This window comes from Bufo gargarizans, chromosome 2, assembly GCF_014858855.1.
Source record: "Bufo gargarizans isolate SCDJY-AF-19 chromosome 2, ASM1485885v1, whole genome shotgun sequence".
Lineage (NCBI taxonomy): Eukaryota > Metazoa > Chordata > Amphibia > Anura > Bufonidae > Bufo > Bufo gargarizans.
Window position 1 is genome coordinate 106,096,633 of NC_058081.1, and position 17,339 is coordinate 106,113,971.

The 17,339-nt window shown below is 44.2% G+C and overlaps 1 protein-coding gene across 1 annotated transcript in view; it reads right to left on the reverse strand.

Moving 5' to 3' along the window:
• Positions 1-341: 341 nt before the first annotated feature.
• The window catches only part of SMAD6 (SMAD family member 6), a 51,535-nt gene continuing 34,537 nt past the window's right edge, over positions 342-17,339 (reverse strand). The window contains exons 3-4 of the mRNA XM_044283153.1: positions 12,696-12,764; positions 342-1,653 (exon numbers count right to left, since the gene is read on the reverse strand). Coding sequence (XP_044139088.1) covers positions 1,112-1,653; positions 12,696-12,764 — 611 coding nt within the window. The 3' untranslated portion in view covers positions 342-1,111. The remainder of the gene's footprint in view (positions 1,654-12,695; positions 12,765-17,339) is intronic.

The following is a 17,339-nucleotide window of genomic DNA, read 5'->3' on the forward strand; positions in this document are numbered from 1 at the left end:
GCGCAGTGTAATGAATAGGAAGCAACAACTCGCATGGAGCGCTGCCTCCTCCTCGACCAGCTGCCCGGCAGGGGTGCTGGGTGTCAGACCCCTGAAGATCAGATATTGATGACCTATCCTACCCCTGCACCCTTTAACTCTTGTGAGAAATTGATTACAAAAAGTATACTTAAAAATGGTACAACAACTTTTCATAATACAAAGCATAGCCTTTTTCTTTACTTGAACCCCTATTACCCCTTTAAAGAGGCTCTGGTCACCCATGAAGTGAACCGTTAAGATAAATTTCCCGTGCGTTTTCACTACACTGGGTTTTCGTTTATTGATTCTGTGCTGGAAGAACTGTAAAAGCCAAAGTGCATTTTATTTGTACTTAGGTTCATATACACATTGCACCATACATAAATAATGACATTGTAAAAATGACTCCGTATTTACAAGTATAATATATATTTTCCATATAATATATAAACATTTTATATTAAATCTAGGGCACGGTATTTGGGAGAGTCCTTTTTTTTTGTGAGAAGTGTGTGTAGTAGTGTGGATGCCTCCTTCAAAAGGAAATTAACTATTTCAATACCAAGGACCTGCAGTACATTGCAAAGTTTAAAAAAAAAAAAAAGGCAAGCAAGGCAGTCCAGGTCCTTGTGGCAAGAAGAGGTTCATTCTTATGGCACCGGAAAGGTTAATGTGACATGACGCAGATCCACAGAGGTGTCATCTTGTAACCATGTGCATAGTTGTGCGGCATCAGGGTGTTCACAGCCGTGTTCTTCAAACATGCAGGATAACATGGCAGCTACAGCCAAGAGCATGAGGAAACGGGGCTAAATCAAGGTTAAATCCCAAAGAAGGAAATGGCTCCTCAGTTCCATCGTGTATTGATGTTGGAAAGCCCATCTTCTGGCAATGAGGCATGATGTGCATTATTAACACGCGTGTAGATTATAAACCAGGTAATGCATGCCTCCATGACAGAAGAGGGGTTAACCAGGGGCCTTACTAACTAATCGGTCAGCTGGAAGTGGTCTGTATCCTTCGATGTTAATACATCAACTGAATGGAGAAGAAACAAAAACGGCAAAAAAAAAAAACAGTGGACTGGCTGCTACCGTCCTAACAACACCTCCAGCCAGCAGGGGCAGGAGGTGATCATCTGGCGAGAGTAGCATGGTCCCCAGCCCTTAGCAAAACTGATGCGTATACTGTTAGGGTCATACGGTCCATCTGCATATTCCGGGGGCGCGGGGAGATGCTGTAGGATGCACGACTTCTTATAGTCAAACACTTTGAGGGAATAGCCGGGCATCACCTTGCGTACAACAAGGGACCGGCAGCTGGGTGAATCAAGCGTTGGAGAGTTTACAAAAATAGGGTGGTCGCTGCGATTATAGGTCCACACCCCATCCGGCTCCTTGCTTAGCACAATACCCAGTCCGATCTTCCCTCGTGTCCTAGACGCAGCCTCACTCCGATTCTCCAGATTCAACTGGCCCAGGCAGAAGCCGCTCCCTTGAGGTAGATCATAGAAGATGCTGACTGAAGGCTGACACACAGCATAGAGGCGGCCCACGCGTGTCCGGTGCTCCCAGTACGCCACACTGCACCAATGGCCCTGCTTACTGGAGTCAAAAGACAGACTGGTGTCTACTGTAGAGAGAAAAATAAATAAATACTGAAGTTAATAAAGTTATACCAATGTACCTGAAAGATAAATTGATTACAAAAAGTTGATAAAGGGCTAAAAACATCAAGCATCACTTTAGTGCGTGTATTCTCAGTCCAGCATATAATAGGACTCAGACCTACATCCCCAATTCTACTGGATGTCATAGGAAACAGTTGGTAAGCTTATCTTCAGTAATAGTCATAAGGCCCTGTTCAGTCTTTTGAGGCCGAAATTTAGGTGGCAGCTGCTCAGTGTTCTCCTTCCACTGTTTTTAATGGTAGGCCTCACTGCAGTTTGCATGGCTGGCAGTGTACACACAAGAAAAAAAAAAAATTATTTGTGCGGCGTTAGACAGATGCCGTGGCCTGTGTCCGTTCATCGATTAGCTCCATTCAGAAACAGCGACGGCTTTGATTAAGGAATATGCGGCAGATTTTGCCTTTGCAAAATCCTTGTGAATGGGGCCTGTTCATAGAAGTGATGCTGCAGTCTATTCACCAGGTTCTGTGTTTTATTTGTGTTTATCTTTATTTTATTTCAAACTCATTAAGGGCTCATTCAGACGGCCGTATGAACGAGTCATTTCAATGGGGTCGCAAAAGATGCGGACAGCACACGGTGGTTCTGTTGCGTGGAAAAGATAGAGCTTGTCCGCAATTGCGAACAAGAATAAGCATTTTCTATTATGGATGTGGCCATGTGCGGTCCGCAAATTGCAGAACGTACACGTCCAGTATCCGTGTTTTGTGGATCTGTAAAGCACTACGGCCACCTGAATGGGCCCTAAGGCCTCTTTCACACGAGCGTGACGGATTAGGTACGGGTGCGTTCCGTGAAACTCGCACCATTTTGCAAGCAAGTTCAGTTTTGTCTGCAATTGCGTTCAGTGTTTTCCGCGCGGGTGCAATGCGTTTTTCACGCGTGTGATAAAAAAAAAACCTGAAGGTTTACAAACAACATCCCTTAGCAACCGCCAGTGAAAAACGCATTGCATATGCACCCGCTTGCGGATGCAATGCGTTTTTCACTGAAGATCTATTCACTTCTATGGGGCCAGGGCTGCGTGAAAAACACAGACTATAGAACAAGCTGCATTTTTCACGCAACGCAGAACTGATGCGTGAAAAAAATAAAAATAAAAATAAATCTCACGTACACGCATTGCGCCCGCGCGGAAAACTCGCTCGTGTGAAAGGGGCCTAAGACTGAAAAAAATAAAAGAAGAAATTCTGCCAAAACAACAAGGGGTAGAATTATCAAAACTGATGTAAAAGGAAAACTGGCTTAGGCTACTTTCACACTTGCGTTCAGAGCGGATCCGTCTGGTGTCTGCACAGACAGTTCCGCTCCTATAATGCAGATGATGGGATCCGTTCAGAACGGATCCGTCTGCACTATAGTTTAGAAAAAAATTCTAAGTGTGAAAGTTAGTCAGACGGATCCGTCCAGACTTTACATTGAAAGTCAATGGGGGACGGATCCGTTTGAAATTGAGCCACACTGTGTCAACTTCAAACGGATCCGTCCCTATTGACTTACATTGTAAGTCTGGACGGATCCGTTTGCCTCCGCACGGCCAGGCGGACACCCGAACGCTGCAAGCAGCGTTCGGGTGTCCGCCTGCTGAGCGGAGTGGAGGACAAACGCTGCCAGACTGATGCATTCTGAGCGGATCCGCATCCACTCAGAATGCATTAGGGCAGTAGGGATGCGTTCGGGGCCGCTTGTGAGAGCCTTTAAACGGAACTCACAAGCGGAGCCCTGAACGCTAGTGTGAAAGTAGCCTTAGTTGCCCATAGCAACCAAGAATTTCCACCATTCATTTTTCCGAGCTTCTTTGGAAAGTGAAAGGTGGAATCTGATTGGTTGCTATGGGCAACTAAGCCAGTTTTCATTTACACCGGTTTGATAAATCTTCCCCCAGGGATTCTCCAGGATTTATCAAACTAGGAAAGGTCATCAATATCAGACTGGTGGAGCTCCCACACCCTGTGCCTCCGGTGAGCAGCTGGTCGGGAGTAAATATGGCGCAGGAACTACCACTGTGTCCACTGTAGTGGATGGAGCTGGTTACCGCAGGACCACTCCCAGTCAGCAGTGCTGCAGTAACCAACTCCCTCCACTACACAAGGAATGAAGCTGTGTAATACCAGCACCACTCAGGAACAGGGATGAGCAAACCTGTGTTTTCCAGTTCGGCGTACAAGGTTCGGGTTATTTGAGCATTCCGTTACAGATTCCGCTACCATGGACCATAAGTGGAATCCATAACGGAATTCTTAGATAACCTGCCGGGGTGCCAGACACTGGCTGATCTGATAATTCCGAGTTCTCTTAGGGATAGGTCATCAGTTGTTAAATCCTGGACAATCCCTCTAAGGGCTCGTTCACACAAACGTGCCATGTTTTGCGGTCCACAAAACACGGATGCCGCCTGTGTGCCGTCCGCGATTTGCGGAATGGACGGCTCATTAGAGAATAGCCTATTCTTGTCCACAAAACGGATATAAATCTATAATTTTTCCGGGGCCATGGAACGGAGCAACAGATGCGGACACTCACAAAAAATAAAACACGGATGCAATATGGATGTCACACATACATCATCCGTGTTTTTTGAGTGTCTGTTTCTTTCCGTGTTTTTGACTGCTTACACATTTGCAGTCTATTGTCGTTACACTTCATACAATCTATGACTGATACCAGCGTTTTTACTTCTGCATTTCTTTAAGAATATAGATCTTGGCCCGTCTGTCCATGCTAGGGCAGGCTTATCTTGTAAGTCAGATGAAAATAATTTAGCAAAATGAGAAAAACCTTTGTGAGATCAAAATGTGTGTTGTGCCCCTTTAAGAAGGTGCAAATCCCTTTCTGCAGGAGCAGCTTGCTGGTTTTCAATTAACTGAAGTGATAAGCCGAGTGAGGGAGGGAAGAGGAAGGAGATAAGACCTGAGCGAAATGTTCAGGAGAAGGATACCAGAGCCTGATTAGGGTTACTCCACTATGCCAGACCTCATACCCTACCCTGGGCCCCTTGCACAGGAAGCTGCCTCCTCCTGCTGCCATCGAGAGAAAAGTAGGGCAAGGGGAAGGGATCAACGCAAAGCCTGTAAGAGACATACGTTTAAGACGTACGGGAGAGGTCACCCTAAAATAAACAGGGTCTGGTAATGAAGTAGTGCTCAAACGAAATCAATTAAGTAACCATACACAGCTTGGGAGGACGTTCTCAGGACATCCTGACATTACCGTTTTAGAACGTAAATGACAAGGATTCTCTGTCACTGAGCATCCCCCGGGAAAATCCGCGAGTTGCCTTCAGGGCCCACTCATTTTTCTGATCTCAAGACAGCCCCTGGGGACCCTTCCCTCAGGAGAGAACCATACGATTCTACTTTTAGGCCTGGCTGTTCCTGCCTAAATGGAAACTCTGTGACAGCAGTTTGGAAAGGACATCAAAGGGCTCTTGTGGTCTGAAAGGAGACGGCTCCTGTAGAGTGCGCATATCCTAAATCTTCTCAGTCTTCATGGCAAAAATCAGAGAGGGGGTAGGGCATAACCTTTCCTGCCAAGGGACTTATGTAATGACATAATAACCAGAGGCATTTCACTGAGCGAGGTGCATCTTATGTGATGAACATAGCAAGACTGTGACCGACTGATGTTCAGTGTACAAATAGTTTTTGGTTTATTAACTCCCTGCTACATCTACGTAGCAACCTTTATTTTCTACACAGTCGAATCACGTTATTATGACCACCAGCTAATATACAGAGTGATCGTCGTGTGCAGTACGGGCTGGGAGTGACTCCATAAGGTGCTGGTAGGTTGTCACAGGTATCTGGATCCATGATGACTGCAGGACATCCCACAGCTGCTGGAGGGTGTGCGGGGGAAGATCCATAGAGCAAACACAAACATCAAGGTGGTCCCACAAACGCTCAACTTGGTTCAAGTCTGGAGAATTAGGGGGCCAGGGTAGTACTTGGAAGTCTTGGTCATGCTCTTGCAACCAATGTTGGGACATTTCTAACCGTATGACATGTCGCAATGTCTTGCTGGAAGATCCCATCCACTCCAGGGAAGACATATAAAGGGTGTACATGATCTGCAAGGATGGATTCATACCCAAATCGGCTGAGAGTGCCTTTCACAAGGATGACTGTACCATGAAAATAATGCCCAGACCATAACACTGCCGCCAGCTGTTCTTCCAGCAATGGTTGCAGGGAGTTTCTTCTCTGATGTTTTTCTCCTGACACGCCAACGTCCATCCAATTGATTAAGCAGAAAACCTGACTCAGAGAAGGCAACCCTTTGCCAATTAGTTGGAGGTCCACTTCCAATACTGCAGTGAAAATTGAAGCCTTTTCTGCTAATGCAACTTTGTTTGCAGAGGTGCAGCGAGCATCCGGCTGCTTCAGAGCCCCAGTAGGATTTACTGATCTGTTTGTAGACGCATGCCTGGTAGCCCCCGGTTCTTTTTTGGGGTGACCTGCTCCACTGTAGAGTGTCAGTTCCCCTCGCACACCTTCATAGCTGATGTTCACCTCTCATATCAGTGACACGGCGTGTCAGGAGAAAAACACGTGACTTGCTTCATGAGCTATGTGCTGCCGACATCGAAAGTAGGAAGTGGTCATAATAATGTGACTTGAATGTATAAGCAGGGCAGTTTTGCTAAATACTGTAAACCTGCTGCATAGAAACGCAAATTAAAGTATGGACAGATTGGGGGGAATTTATCACTTCCTTCACTGCAGAATTCTGGCTTCAAAAAGTCGCACAATAGGGCTTTTGAGACCTTTACCTACAGAAAAATTGTGCAACATTTTCCATTCTTATACCATAATTCACTTTATTTTTGAAAAGTGGGTGGGAAAGTGGGTATGGTTTGCAATGTTCATTAGTTTCATTCCAGATTCCAGCCTGCCGGATCTCTAGCGCTAGTGTGAAGCTGGCCTTGCAATATCTTGCAGAAATCCCACACAGAACACAGAGGTCAATCTGTTCCATTTTCAGCTAGTAAATGCCTCAACGGGTGGGGTTTAGTCAACGTGGCCAAAGAGGGAAGACAATAGGAAGGTTCCTCCTGCAGCCAGTTGTCTTACAGCCAGACACATGCCAGCGAGAATGAGGAAAGAGGACACGATTGAGCTCCAGAGACACTTTTTTCTTTTAAAGAGATTTCTCAGTTTTAAAGGGATATTTTGGTTAGACGACATTATCCCCTACCCACAAGATAGAAGATAACACCTAGACTGTAGGAGGTCTGACCGCTGGAAACCCCAAAAGGTCATACAAATGGGCGTCTCAGACCTAAACGACAATAGCATAGGTTTTATAATTTGTGGCCCAGCTGCACGGATGCAGGCAGCACGCAGATGATATCAGTTTTTTTTTTTTTGGGGGGGGACCCATAGAAATTAATGTGTCCGAGTGCGACCAAAATACGGTTGTTTGCATGAGGCCTTAGGCTGGGTTCACAGGCCTCTTTAGAGTCCATGAAGGCACAGGTATATGAATAGCATAGTATGCGCACACACAGGCAGAAGCCATACAGGCGCACATTCGTACTCCCCTCGTTACACAGTCAGGATCCTGCGGTCGCGTCTGTGCAGAGGTTTTGGTTTAGAAGCAGGATAAAAGCAGGATGTTTGTCTGAGGTTACCCTGCCCTCAAATAAACATCCCGCAGCAGCCTCATCCCAAGCACAGGCTGAGCAGTGTGAAATTGCTGGCTCCATTCTGCATTGCTTCCATATCCTGCCTGTGCCGAGCAGGGCACGTCTTCCAGAGAGAAGCAAGGGCTTGAGAGATCTGGGGGGAAAGCAGAGGAATGTATAGGAGGGGAGGAGAACATCAAGGCAGCAAGGGAGAAAGTAAAACAAGAGGAATTTAACTGGAGCAAGGACGAGGAATGTTGGGTGGGGGAGCGGAAGAAATGACTGCTTGAAAGGTGGGTCAGAATAGCAAGGAGTAGGCAAAAAGTATACGTAGGGGGCAGAGGGACGGTGGTTTGGTATGTGAAGGGCTAGGAAATACTAACAACTCCTGGTGAAGGAGTCTCTTCATCTATAATGGAAAGGACGTGAAAAAAATCTGTAGCTTAGACATTCTTTGCCGTGATACATAGGCTGCTGTTTATGGATGTGAAATGTGACCGATGAAAGGAACGGATTCATCACCTCGGAATAGTAGAGGCGATGCAAGTCTGTGTGAAACGCGTGGATCAGAATTAGCCTAGTGCCAACAGCTTTCATCCAAGGAACATGGCGGAAGTCCACAGGTGAATGTGAGGCAGGACAATAAATCTATGGGTATAGGACGTAGAGAAATCAAATAAAGTACGTTCCACCAGACATGGAAGGCGTGTGTGAACACCTCCTTTATAAGCAGACCTAATAGTAGGTACATATGGAAACGTGCAGGCATTTCTTGCCCTGTAATATTGCCGGTGCCAACTCTTATCAACAGCTCCTCTTCACATTTTATTAGTGAAGTTTGCACTTTTTTTTTTGCCATCTCTAATTCAATCCACTTCCCTTTTTTTGGCAGGGTGAAGGAATAAAAATGGCTGCTTAAAGGGAACCTGTCATGTGGATATTTGATTATAATCTAACTAATTATATACAATCATTAACTACTAAAAAGTACCTTAGATGTATTCACTTACTGGTGTGACAGATGGTTACCTTATAATATACACACAAAGATGCCGCATGCTAATGAGCTGATTCGAGTCCAGCGTGATGTCGTTGAGTCCAGCGTATATTTAATTCAGAGCTATAGCCACTCCCCTGCCCACCTGCTGCTGATTCATATGGAAAATAGCTGTCATTCAGCAGCAGGTTGGCGCGGGAGAGTCAGGAGCCCCTGAATATTCAGGACTCATCATTATCAGCTGGAGCTTTTCAATACAAGATGTTGGCAGATTGACTGGGCCAATTAGAGAAAGTGACCCAGCATTTTGCTAAGAGAATCAGTCACTTATTTATGTTGCCCTTAGTTAGGACCCCATGAAACTGGTAACAGGTTCCCTTTAAAGGGCATCTGTCAGAAGATTGGTACCTATAAAACTGGCTGACCTGTTACATGTGCACTTGGCAGCTGAAGGCATCTGTGCTGGTCCCACGTACATATGTGTCCGCATTGCTGAGAAAAATGAGGTTTTACTATATGCAAATGAGCCTCTAGGAGCAATGAGGGCGTTGCCATTACACCTCTCTGCAACCACCGTGCCCTCACATGTAACAGGTCAGTCAGTTTCATAGAAACAAATCTGCTGACAGATGCCCTTCAAAAGGGAACCTGTCTTGTTGAACATTGTGTATGAGCTGCAGGCAGCATGTATTAGAGCTGGAGGAACTGAGCAGATTGATATATAGGTTTATACTGAATATTTTCCGATAAACCTGTATTCTTTAAGTTCTTGCTCATTCTGCCCTTTGAAGTCCAGGAGGCGGCTCCATCAGAGATTGACAGCTATCTCTGTATACACAGTCAGAGGGAAGGCTGTCAATCACGGATAGGACCGCCTCCTGGACTTCGAAGGGCAGAATGAGCAGCAATTTAAAGGAAATGTGCCACCAAAAGTTTTATCTGCCAGTTAAAACCAGATAGTGACATTTGTTTTCTAATCTGTTTTTATTTTCTGGTTGCATTTTTTTTTTTTTCCTGAACATGATTAAGGGGGCTGCCATCTTGCCTGAGCTGTTCTTAACATCCGCAGTAAGAAAATTGGTTTATGGCAGCCCCATGGGCCATAGTCACAATGGGACCTCATTGACTTCTATGGGAGAGTTTTAAAGGCATGCCCTGTGACCTGTGCAGAGGTCATTGTACAAGGGAAGACTAGATAAGATCTGACAATCGTCTATTGTGAATGATGGATCCCGTCTTATCTGTACACAGAGGTGATATCATTACAGGCAGGATTAGAATGACATAAGCAGATAACTACAATAAAGAGATCTGTGCAGACCAAGAAGTGGCACTTATTATTAGGCTTAGTGGCCAGTGTGAAAACTGCAGGATTTTTGGTTTTAAATAAACCATCAGAATTCTTTCAAAATATGTTAAAGTGATCTGATCACACATTCCCTTTAAATGCATAACTGCCTATAAAACTATATATCAATCTGCTCAGCTCCTCCTGCTGTATCACATTGCATTTTCATGGTGGCAGGTTCCCTTTAAAGCCATCTGTAGAAAGCAGGTAGCAGACTTTTCTAATAAATTGCCAGCAGTGGATTCAGTGTGAATCTGGATGCATGTGATCTATTCATAGCCTCCCCCTCCCTACAAAGACTTCTTACTATAGGAAAGGTTATTAGAATGGTTGGCGACTGGGGATATTCCCTGCACTACACAGGACAATGGGTTTCCTGTTTCACAGGGCTGAAAACTTCTAAGACAATAACAGATGAGAACCAGGGGGCCTGTCCTTAAAAAACATTTACACCGTGTGAAGAAATGCCCGACATGACATTTAACACACATAAAGCATGTAGTTGACTTTACCCAGCAAAGGCAATAAACAATGGCTGGACACACTAAAAGCACTGGGAACCCAATATATAGAAAGACCAAGAACACCAAGCGAATCTTCATCTGATGAGCTACCATGCGTGCCACCAGCGTTTCCTTCCCAACTAGCTTTTCAACATCCAGTATACATACTGAAAACTGCAAAAATACTCAGAAAAACAAAACAAAAAACAAAGCAATATTTTAGAGGTGTAGATGTCAGTCTGACTGGTGATCATTTCTTCCAGTCTCAACAGGCTGGTGTGCAGATTTGATTTGAGAATCGGCGCATGAGCAGTACAGATGACTTCAGCCCTGGCAATCATCAGGCCTGTACTGCGCATGCACTGATTCTCTAAGCTATGGCATACACGCAGTAACATTCGAGATTACACTGCCTTGCCCGGTCACTCAAAGCTAGGGAGCAGGGCTGGCAACGATAAGCAGCAGATATTTTGGCGCGGTGAGGTGCAGTGGTAACATCCTCATTGCACCAAACTATTCAGTCACATTAGAAAAAGCTGAATTTCTCAGTAACAGAGGCACATTCATAAGCAGGTCATACGTATTAGCTATAAAACGGCTTCCCGATAAGGTTCAGACAGCTGGATTTGAAGTGTCGATCCTTTTGTTCCAGGTGTCTGGCAGCAGCTATCTCCCCATTCATAAGAAGATGCATGCTTGGCTGGGCATGCACGTGTATGGGGAGGGAATAGCAGCTCAGCTGACAAATACTGTATTTCACGTGTATGGCCAAGATTAACGGGAGCAAGACCTACCAAGTGCTGGAGTTATAAACCTGTACCTCTACAGATTCTCTTTCAAAGGATTTGTCCAAACTGTACTCCGTATAGGCCATCCCTAGCCGATCGGCAAGGTCCTACACCCCACACACCAGCCGCCGATCAGCTGCTCAGGTGGAGCACCATCACCGGAACTACACAGATACAGCAACCTTCTAGTAGAGGGAGCGCGTTACTACAGACTGAGCAGGTATGACTAAAATTAGTCTCAGGTTCTAAAACAGTTGGATATAGTCTGTAAAGACACTACCATATGTCAACTGAATAAATATATGTCCTTTACTGTGGGGCTCCTAATAAACGGGACTAAGACTACAGATTTCATGTCGCAGACGGGATTGAGAGGACACGGTGTGGGGAAATGCTGGGTCTTGCCACTCACAATTCTGATCCCGTCTCATCCCTTGTCAAACAGCTAGTCTTCCTCCCACTCCTCTAATGACTTCATGCTGTCTGGACCTGTCCCCATAAAGATTAGGGATCGGCTCAGGCATTTCTTTGTGACTGTACTAAAAGATCTATTAATGTCATGGCTGCTGATGGGGATTTCAGTACGTTCTATTAAAAATACTAAATTACTGGGTCTCATGGTTAACCTTGCCAGGTCACAATGTAGAATGGCCGTTTGGTGAAAGATACAATGATTTTGAATATGAAACAAGATACGGTAAAAAGACATTAAAAGCGTATAAAGAATGTGAGATTAAAGGGAACCTGTCACCGGGATTTTGTGTATAGAGCTGAGGACATGGGTTGCTAGATGGCCGCTAGCACATCCGAAATACCTAGTTCCCATAGCTCTGTGTGCTTTTATTGTGTAAAAAAAACAACAACACAAAGATTTGATACATATGCAAATTAACCTGAGAGGAGTCCTGTATGTGAGATGAGTCAGGGACAGGACTCATCTCAGGTTCATTTGCATATGTATCAAAACGGGTTTTTTTACACAATAAAAGCACAGAGAGCTATGGGGACTGGGTATTGCGGGTGTGCTAGCGGCCATCTAGCAACCCATGTCCTCAGCTCTATACACAAAATCCCGGTGACAGGTTCCCTTTAAGGAGAAAGCATATAGTAGCAATGATGAGACCATACATTTAAAGGGAATCAGTCATCATTCTGGAGAAAAAGTTCGTTCAATACATATGCAAAAAGAGGTTATCCAGCCTTCAAGCAGACAGCCTCTAGGAACCTACCCTGTCCATCAAACTAAAAAAAAAAAAAAAAAAAAAACAACACTAACTTACCTGTCCACGGTACCACTGCCACTCCATTACCGGAGGACCAGGAAGTGGCTTGCTCCTGTGACTACTGCGGCCAATCACAGCGGCTTGCACACTACATCTCAACAGTCATGTACCTTCAAGCCAATGTGAGCACTGAGGCCTTGACCAGCTGCAGCAGTCACGGGTCTAAGCTGCTTATTGGTCCTGTGGGGCCTAAAATTGGCTGGGAATGGAGGAGCAGCTGGACGTGGACAGGTGAGAGTTTATTTTTTCTAAACTGGAGTGAGTATTGTAGTAAAGCAAAAAGTAACATTTGCGCAAGTAACAAAAAATAAATAAAATGTATATATTTATATATTATAATTATAATATTATTTATTATTATTATTAATAATAATAATCCGCAAAGGTTCTATTCTGCAATTTTTTGAAGCCAGAATTCAGGAGTGGGTACTGTACATACCTGGGACATCACCAGCAGTGATACACAGGGAACTTGACGCATCCATTTCAGTGTATGAATCGGAGAGATCTGCAAGGAGAGGCAGAAAATGCACTTAATATTATACTGACCACTGTTTGTATACTCTGAAATTTAAGAACGTATTGACATAAGAAATTATTATGCCTAATACATAAAAATTTTCAATAAAAAGAAAATGTTACACATAAAACAACTTTTCCGTCTGCTACGTCTATACTTCTACAAGATCGGGCCACTTGCTGATAAACTAAATTTCCCACAGTCTATAAAAGCGGACAGTTAAAAGGGGTTGTCTCACTTCAGCAAATTTAATTTATTATGCAGAAGGTGGTAATACAAGGCACTTACTAATGTATTGTGATTGTCCATATTGCCTCCTTTGCTGGTTTGATTCATTTGTCCATCACATTATACACTGCTGGTTTCCATGGTTACAGACGAACCTGCAATCCATCAGTGGTGGCCGCGCTTGTACACTATAGGAAAAAGCACTGCGTTTCCACGGTCCTGCCCACCAGAGAGGCCAGCACGACCACCATTGACGGAGTGCGGGGTGGCCGTAACCATGGAAACAAGCAGTGTAAAATGCATCCATCCAGCAAAGGAAGCATTATGGACAATCATAATACATTAGTAAGTGCCTTGAATTCACTTCCTCTACATAATAAAAGATATTTGCTGAAGTGAGACAACAATTTAAGATTAAAGAGGTTTTTAGATTTAATTTTTTTCTTTGGCAAAATGTGATCATGCACCCATGCTGCAGACCGTAGGAAATGAAGGCGTACACTGGAGGGGGCTGATAAAGGAGAGCCCCACAGCAGTTTGCCATAATACAATTTTACATTGTACAACCCCTTTAACATTAGATGTATCCTTGTTGATGCTTTTTCATAAAATCCGTGCACACTATTAAATATGGGGTATTCGGTGATGCGGAGACCAGGCTACGGAAGCAGCCAGTGCTTTGTGTACAGCATCACGTGTTTATGCAGCTCCGATAAAATGATAGTTACAAAGCTTCAAAGACCATCCTACACCAGCTAAGGCTACTTTCACATTAGCAGCAGCGTTCTCCGGCAGGCTGTTCCGGCGGGTGAACAGCCTACCGGATCCGTGCTGCAGCTAGTGCACGCCGGAACTCCGCTCCAGCCGCTCTGACTGGGCGAGCTGGAGTTCTGGCAGCAGCACGGGAAACATGCAGAGAGGCGGCCGGAATAAATCTATGACGCGTCATCACGAAATGCAGTGTAATCTACAGACAGCATGTTAAAGAGCAGATTGATTTACAGGTTTATGGGAGAAAATTCAGCAAAACTTCGAATTTATACATTTTGCTCATTCATTGGCTGATCACCGGCATCTTTTACACAGGTCAATTATCGGGAACCAGCAATTTCTAAAATCATTCATCCCCAATAATTGGCCTAATTATCAGTCAGTGTAAAAGGACCTTAAAGGGGTTGTCTCATGATAAATGTAAATAATGAAAATCGTATAGTACATGACAATCTCTCTTATAAAGCTAGAACCAGCCCTGTACCTCTCCCCATTAAGGCTCCATTCAGACATCCATAGTGCATTGCGGATCCGCAATACACCCAGCTGTCACCCCCATAGAAATGCCTATTCTTGTCTGCAATTGCGGACAAGAATAGGACATGCTAAAAAAAATTCCGGAGCTGCCGACCGGAAGCGCACTCCGGAAATGTGGATGTGGAGAGCACATAGTGTGCACTCCGCATCCATTCAGTCCCCATAGAGACTGAATGAGTCCGCACCCGTTCCGCACAATTGCGGAACTGGTGCGGACAACACTTGGACGTGTGAATGGAGCCTAATTGCTCTGCTAGATTTATATCAAGTTGACAGCTCAAGGGGGGTGTCCTTTCTCAGGGGTCGTGCCTTTCTTCTATAGATCTTTCCCCCATCACAGTTCAGGAGGCAGTTGAAGGATGAAACTGAGCATGTACGGCCTTCTTAGTAAGTAGGACAAAGAAATGAGAAAAAGATACAAACAGCAGGTGGCGCTATACAGATATATTTTATTGTGCAACTCAGTAGCTATGCTAAATGTTTAATTAAGTGTAATTAGAAAAATATTCAGATCCAGGTTCTGGTTTGAAAACTGTAGAATAATTTTCATGGGACAACCCCTTTAAGTGTGTATAAATAGATAACCATCAGTCACTGATGAGACACCTCGGGGCACACCTAAATTCAAAGAGCAGAGATTTAAAGGCATATTGGTAAAATATGCCAAAGACCGACAGGTCGTCAAATTCCAACAGGTGCACATCTGTCTCTAAAACAGGCCCCCGAAAGTGAAGGAGTGCAAACTGCGCATGCACATCGTGCTCTCCATTCATTTCTATAGGAGTTCCGAAAAATAGCCAAGTGAGTGCGCTTGGTTATTTTCCAAAGACCCATAGAAATGAATGACTTCTATGGGACTGCCGGACAAAGCCAAGCCAGAGCTCACTTTGGGGTCCTTTTCTGGAGATAGGTGTGATTCCCAGAAGAGGGACACACACCTATCTGACATGCCAGCAAGTTTTATGAAAATGGAGGGAACACGGTAGGCCATCCCTAACTGATCAGTGTGACCATAGCAACCAATCACAGAACAGCTTTCATTTGATATCCTGCCCTTGAAAAATGAAAGCTTTGCTGTGATTGGTTGCTATGGGGCAACAAAGACAGTTTTACTTCTAGACCATTTTATAAATCTGCCTCATGTCAATCTGATCAGCAGCTCTACAACATGCTGCCTGCCGATCTCACTGCATTTCATGGTGACAGGCTCTCAGTGTAGACTAGACATATTGGCCCACGTCGAGAGAAGATGATTTGCATCTTCAGGATCCCATCACATATGAACTTGTGTTCAAAAGCAAAACACTATAGAAACAGCATTTAAAAAAACATCTAGTTAAGAAACTAGTATTAAAAAAAAAAACAAAAAAAAAAAAAAAACACACTTCTTATTTCCCATATTGAGCAAACATCTACAGCTTGCATTTTTACCACAAAGAAAAAAAAAAGGCACCAAAAACTACAGCTGCAAAAAAACACTACTACAACTGCAAAAGTGCAGAAAAACACATTTTGTGCGACATTGGTGGGGCATAAATGATGTAGTTGTACCAATGTCGCTGTGTAGCCCTAGCCTTAGGGCAGTTCTGGAAGCACGCTCTAAGTGACGTCCGCAATTACCGGACACTGCTTCTCTGACCAGAGGTCATGGCATGATGACTTTTTATTTTTTATATACAGCATGCTTTAAGTAAGTGTACATTCACACGTCAGTAGGTGTTTTGTGGATCCACAAATTGCGGATCCACAAAACACGGACACCGGCAATGTGCGTTCCGCATTTCGCGGCCCGCACTATAATAGAAAATGCCTTTTCTTGTCTACTGTTGCGGACAAGAATAGGACATGTTCAATTTTTTTATTTTATTTCATTTTATTTTTTTCGGGAACGGAATTGCGGATCCGGAAGTGTGAATGCGGACAGCACCTAGCATCCGTTCCGGCCCTATTTAAAATGAATGGGTCTGCAAAATCCGTAACGGATCTGGAAAAAAATTGTGGATCTGTGAATAGACATCTTTTTCTCAATAGAACTTGAGAAAACAAATGCATGTTTTAAGGGTACTTTCACACTAGCGTTATTCTTTTCCGGTATGGAGTTCCGTCCTAGGGGCTCTATACTAGAAAAGAACTGATCAGTTTTATCCTAATGCATTCTGAATGGAGAACAATCAGTTCAGGATGCATCAGGATGTCTTCAGTTCAGTCACTTTTACAGTATTTGGACAGAGAAAATACAGCAGCATGCTGCGGTATTTTCTCCTGCCAAAATTCAGGAACACTTGCCTGAATGCCGGATTTCCATTGAAATGTATTAATGCCGGATCCGGTATCAAGTGTTCTGGTAAAACGAATCCGGTTTCCAGGCAGACCTTTAAAAATTTCAAAAATAATAAATACCGGATCAGTTTTTCCAGATGACACCGGAAAAACGGATCCGGTACTGCAATGCATTTGTCAGACTGATCAGGAGGCTGATCAGTCTGCAAATGACATGCGTTTGCATACAGGTTTCCTGATCAGACAGGCAGTTCACGCAACGGAACTACCTGCCGGAATCAAACAGCGCAAGTGTTTTCCGGCACAGAGTTCCGTCCTAGGAGCTCAATACCGGAAAAGAACTGATCAATTTTATCCTAATGCATTCTGAATGGAGAGCATTCTGTTCAGTATGCATCAGTTCAGTCCGTCTGACTGTACTTGACCGGAGAAAATAACGCAGCATGCTGCAGTATTTTCTCCGTCCAAAATTCCGGGAACACTTGCCGGAATGCCGGATCAGGCATTAATTTCTGTTGAAATGCATTAGTGCCGCATTGCCGGATCCGGTCTTCCGGTTTGCGCAGACCTTTAAAAATGTGAAAATAATAAATACCGGATCAGTTTTTCCAAATGACACCGGAGAGATGGATCCGGTATTTCAATGCATTTTGTTAGACTGATCCGCATCTGGATCAGTCTACAAATGATATCCGTTTTCATACGGATTTCCGGAATTGCCTGCCGGATCCTCACAACGCAAGTTTG